Source organism: Meles meles, chromosome 8 (genome assembly GCF_922984935.1).
Source record: "Meles meles chromosome 8, mMelMel3.1 paternal haplotype, whole genome shotgun sequence".
Taxonomy (NCBI): Eukaryota; Metazoa; Chordata; class Mammalia; order Carnivora; family Mustelidae; genus Meles; species Meles meles.
In genome coordinates this window covers 12,877,741-12,883,643 of record NC_060073.1, presented here as the reverse complement: position 1 = coordinate 12,883,643, position 5,903 = coordinate 12,877,741, and the positions used below count along the sequence as shown (strand labels likewise).

Sequence of the window (5,903 nt, the reverse complement as noted above, 5' to 3'; positions counted from 1 at the left end):
CTTTATATCACTAATTAACTGATACTTTAGGTCAGTGGCATGAAAATCCAATTTGCCTATAGGTCCCAAAGCTTTAGTCTTTACTAACAACTATAAGATTTCTCTGCTTCGTGTTTACAGGAAACTTAACGTAGCTTTTTTCTTTATTTTAATAGTTTGATTATTTATTTATTTATTTACTTATGAGAAAGAACACATGGGCAAGCAGGGGAAGGGCAGAGTGAGAGAGAGAGAGAGAGAGAGAGAGATCTCAAGCCAATTCCCTGCTGAGTATGGAGGCTGATGTGTGTCTTGATCTTAGAACCCTGAGATCATGACCTGAGCAAAAAACAAGAGTTGGATGCTACTGTTTAAGCACCCCCTCCCAGTCTACAGTATTCTGTTATAGTGGTCTTAAGGGACTACAATATATGTATTCTGTTAAACATTTCTATAGGTTTAGGTAGAATGGGAAAGGTTTCCTTTAAAATCATTACACTTATTACTACTATAAAAATTACAAATTAAAATACAATTTCCCAATCTCAAAGTATCTTAAATGGTTTAAATTTTTGGCAAATCTCAAAAAGAAGGAATTCTCTGAGGAAAATTTACCTTTCATTGTTATGCTAATCCCCCTCAAGGCTGAAAGTGGTGTAGAACTAAAATGAACTCTACTTGAGGAGCTCAGCTGAACATTTCAAGGGAGCATAGAGAAGATGTTGGGGGAACCACTTGTAACATTACCTGTGAAAATATTCTCTCCAATTCTTTTCCTTTATTTTACCTCTGTATACCCCAAATAATGGCAGTAGCAATAGTGGCAATAGTAAGACAATAATAATTGATATCATGTTTATAAGGCTTATTGTAAAACCTGTATTAATTCATTTGATCCTTGAATGATAGGATTTTTTGTAATCTCCATTTGATTGAAAATAAAGTCAAGGCACAGAAGGTTTAAGTGATTATTTTTTCCTTGTCACACAAGTAGAAAGAGGCAATCTAGGGCCTGTTCTGTTCCATAAACCTTTTTCATTGCCTATCTGTAAACTTGTCTGATAACCAGCGCTTTAATTATATAACTAATTAGGGATTATTGACTGTACAATATCACTGATAAATGAATTTGTTACTGAGATGTCAGTTACTACCTAAAATGTTAGATGATATAGAGAATATTGAAAAACCCCATACAGCTGACAGGATAACAAAATATTTTTAGAAAAACAGGAATTCATAAGGCAAATGAGGATGGAAATTACTTTTACTCTTTCTGGAAAATAGAGCTTCGTTGGAGGACATGCATTGGGGGCAGGGGGTATGAGCAATATTCTTTCATACATTAGTTGTTTAACCCATACTCTATTATGCGGAAATTGGATTATTAACACATCATCATTTCTACACAATATACAAGAAACAATTATGGAGCATCTGGGTAGTCTCAGTCATTTAAGCAGCTGCCTTTGGTTCAGGTCATGCTCCAAGGTTCCTGAGATTGAGCCCCACATTGGGCCCACTGTTCAGCGGGGAGCCTGGTTCTCCCCTTCCCTCTGTCTGCTATTCCTTCTGCTTGTGCTCCCTCTCTTTCTCTCTGTCAAATAAATAAATAAAATCTTAAAAAAAAAGAAATAAACAATCTTTTTCTGGTTATGCTTTGTTTTCCCTAACTCTCAAGATCCTTTTCTTGCCTGTCTTCTCCAAAAGGTTAATTTCTGGGAACTGAAACATTCAGTTTACTCTTTCCTCTTGCTTTCAGTTGGGTTTGGCCCATGGGAGACGGGCAAGCGTTCATGGGGTACAAGCAGAGAGAGTTTGGGGTATTTATCTCCCTGGTCTCTCCTTGCATGGCTGTATTTCTGTCAACTGTTGCTTCTTCCCTCTAAAGCCACAGTTCCTACCTAGTGTTTTCTCTCAGTAAACTTGGCTCCTACAGGTCTCTGGTCCTACTCTACCCTTATGTCTGTGAGGTCTAGGGATGATCATGGCTTCCTGCTACTGCTTGGATGAAAGTATGATGCCACACATACATACTGGTTTCTTTACTTGTACTTCTATATACAATCTTTGTATATATATTTTTTTCAGTCAAAATTTATTGAATGAGCCATCTCTTTCCAGCTGGTAGCCAGAGATGCAATGTTATACTTGTTACTTTCTATTGTTATGCTCATTTGTTAATTTCTTTTCTAGAAGAGAATTACTGAGTGAAATACAGGCATTTTTAAAAGATTTTTAAAAATTTATTTATTTATTTGACAGATAGTGATCAGAAGTAGGCAGAGAGGCAGGCAGAGAGAGAGAGAGAGAGAGAAGAGGAGGAAGTAGGCTCCCTGCTGAGCAGAGAGCCTGATGTGGGGCTTGATCCCAGGATCCTGGGATCATGACCTGAGCCGAAGGCAGTGACTTTAACCCACTGAACCACCCAGGCACCCCTAGTAGAAGCATTTTAAAGGTCTCCAGCACACATAGCTAAATGGTGTCCAGATAATTTATACCATTTTAAAAAGATTATTTTTAACATTATCCGGGAGAAATCCCAGTTGCATGGAGATTTGCATGAGCTGGAATCAAACCCTTGCCTGAAGGTTGTAGACTTCCCTAGTTGTTACAGGAGAGGCAATTCCTGGTAAGAATTTTCCCCAGGGTCCCCTTCATTTCACTGTTCCTCAAGGTGTAGATAAGTGGGTTGAGCAGTGGGGTTCCCAATGTGTACACCAGTGAGATGAACTGATCTTGCTTGGGGTAGTAGCTGGAGCTGGGGCGCAGGTACACAAAGGCACAACAGCCATACTGCAGCAGGACCACAGAGAGGTGGGAGGAGCAGGTGGAGAAGGCCCGGTGACGCCCAGCTGCTGAGTGGATCTTGAGCACGGCAGCCACAATGAAGACATAGGAGGTAGCAATGAAGAAGAAAGGCACGGCAATGGCCAGTGTGGCTGCCACCAGCACTGAGTGCTCATGGATGTGGCTGTTGGCACAAACAAGACGCATCACTGGTGGAATATCACAAATGAAGTGCTCGATACTCCGAGCCCGGCAGAATGGCAGAGAGAAGATGAAGGCCACCAGTTGTGTGGACAGGAACAAGCCGATGCCCACAGAGGCCATGACCAAGCGGGCACAGAGAGTTAAAGTCATGGTGAGAGGGTACTGTAAGGGGTGGCAGATGGCAACATACCTGTCATAGGCCATGGTGGCCAAGAGGAAGCAATCAGCACTGCCAAGCCCAATGAGGAAGATCATCTGAATGGCACAGCCCAGGAGGGTGATGGTCTTCTCTGACTGTAGGATGTTGGCCAGGATGTGGGGCACCACCACCGCAGTGTAACATAATTCTACTCCTGAGAGGCTGCCCAAGAAATAGTACATGGGTGTGTGTAGGCGGGCTTCTGTCTGGGTGGCCACTATAATTAAGACATTCCCAGTGATGATCAAGGTATAAATGAAGCTGACTCCAAGGAAGGACAAAACACAGAGCTCTGGTTGGGAGGGATAGGCCAGGAACACAAATTCCATCAACAGTGAACGATTTCCCCAGATCATTGAGCTAACAGAGTGTCTCTGCCGAGAAATACAAAGACAGAAGGAAAAATTGGACCAACACCATATTAGTTCACACTCTGAGCCAAGATCTAATCTAATCAGGTCTGGAGTTAGAACCTTAGGATTATTAGACCCAAGTCTCTCTTTTTCCTCCTCTTAATCAAGTCTCTTCACACAACTATCTACAACTTAATTTCTCAGTGCCATGAGTTGGTTTAAATTGTGTAAGAATTTTTTGAGAAAACGAGGCAGAGTATATCTTTCAAAATGATTTTTAGAGGAAGTAGAATGAAAATTAATTCTTTCGTAAGAAAGTGTCAAGGAATTCTTGAAAGCAGGGGTCATTAAGGTGACCGCAGGAAGCTATTCTTTCATTCACTCAGTCATTCATACATTCATTCACAAACAATGACTCCTGAGGTATTGACTCACATATATATGAATGTAACACTGAAAAGTTAGTCATATGAGGGAAAATGAGGAAAGAAAACAATGCCCATGGAGAATGAACTCACAGAGGTCTTTGATCAACAGTATCAGGGATGAACCTCAGAAAACAAAGCCCTTCCTCTCCTGGTTCCTCTATCCATACCTATTCAGGAGAAGGCTAGGACTTTAAGGAAACAGAGGGTTTTATCGTAGAGCTCTTCCTGGCTTGTGGTGGTATGGGGAAATATGTGATCATAAGCTGTTGAAGATCTAAGTATCCTTCCCCTGAGTTTGGGGATGAATAGGAAAGACAACCAGTCTCCAACTATTTTTCTTCTCTTCTAAGGAACTAAAGGGGAATCCAGCTTCCTGGATTTCTTGCTTCCTTGAAAACCTTGGGATGAACAGACACAACTTTCAAAGGGCATCCATCCACTGTTTTCCCAAGATAACTCATATTCAAGAAAGAAAAGAGGGGCTATGTGATCTTGTTTCAGTTTTCCCAATTTCAACATTATTTATGAAAAACTTTAAAGAAAAATCTTAATCCAGAAGCACCTCTCCAGGACAAATCATCCATATAGACCCACTCTGTGTCACAAACCTTCAGAGGACCTAGGGCATGAATGCCTCTTCATTCTCTTTTCCTTGTCTGAACTTCAGTCATGCTCCAAATGATTTCTGATATCATATGTCATATTCAACATTTTATTAAAACATGAAGAGCAGAGGCAGTACATCAGTGTGTGGGATCAGTTTTGGAATTAAATGATAGGGTCTGCATAATCCCAAATCCTGGCTCTGTGATGCTAGGCAAGATATAATTTCTCAGAGTCCTAGGTTCTTTATTTGAGAAATGGGGATAATAATTAAAGTTAGTTCTGAAGGTTGTTTGGTTTAAAAGAGATCATTATGTAAATTATCTACTGCAATGCATAGGCCATAGCAAGAGCAACCTAATAACAGATCATCATTATTTTTTAAAAATTTAAATTCAATTAGCCAACATACAGTACATCATTGGTTTCTGTGTAGTGTTCAAGGATTCATCAGTTTCGTATAAGACCAGTGCTCATCACATCACATCCCCTCCTTAATGCCCATCACCCAGTTATCCCATCCTCCCACCCACCTTCCCTTCTACAATCCTGTTTGTTTCCCAGAGTCAAGAGTCTCTCATGTTTTGTCTCCTTCTCTGATTTCCTCCTATTCATTTTTCCCTCCCTTCCCTCATGGTCACTATTATTCATAAGTTCAAGGAAAGCCAGTTTCCTTAGCTCCATTTTCATCAACCATACCACCAAGCCTAACGTACACATTGTAGACATTCACTACATATATGCTGTGTAGATAAATATACTATGAAAAGCATGTCATTACACTTTTGTCATTTTCTCTTTCACTTTTGAGATGATTTCATGATCCAATCACCTATTTAAGAACCCTCATGGAAAACTTGGTAACCAAAATTAGGGCTGCATTGAGGAAAACATCCTGCCACTCAGGAACATAACATGTAGAAGGCTACAACAAACACATTTAGGGCCAGTTTTCCACTTTTATTTGATAGAGGACTTTGGAATCTGTGTGCAAATGACAACTTTGGAGAATTTTATGATAGCCGTACTTCTGTCATTTTAATGGTGCTCTCCAGGATCTATAATAATATATTTATTATTGTCTATTAATATAATAGATATAATACTAATATCTAATATTAGTATTAGACTAATTTTATATTTCTATTAATAGATATAATAAATTTATAATAGCATTATCTACAGGTCATGAATTCTTAGTGCTGGAGAGGACCTCAGAAATTGCCTGGTTCAGTCTTCTGTCAGATACTCAAATCTTCCATACAATATCTGAACATCAGGTCACCTTCAAAGCCTAGAGAATGCCATTCTCCTGAATTGCTTGCTTCATTGTTGGATGGTCTCATT

The 5,903-nt window shown here is 39.7% G+C and overlaps 1 protein-coding gene across 1 annotated transcript; it reads right to left on the bottom strand.

Moving 5' to 3' along the window:
• Positions 1-2,583: 2,583 nt before the first annotated feature.
• LOC123949933 (olfactory receptor 10W1-like) lies at positions 2,584-3,528 on the bottom strand. The gene has a single exon (XM_046017687.1). It carries the CDS (start codon positions 3,526-3,528, stop codon positions 2,584-2,586), a length of 945 nt encoding a protein of 314 aa, XP_045873643.1.
• Between the last annotated feature and the right edge of the window lie 2,375 nt (positions 3,529-5,903).

What these genes read in the sequence shown, in the direction of transcription:
- LOC123949933 (XM_046017687.1), bottom strand. Translation starts at nt 3,528, where the DNA reads ATGATCTGGGGAAATCGTTCACTGTTGATGGAATTTGTGTTCCTGGCC.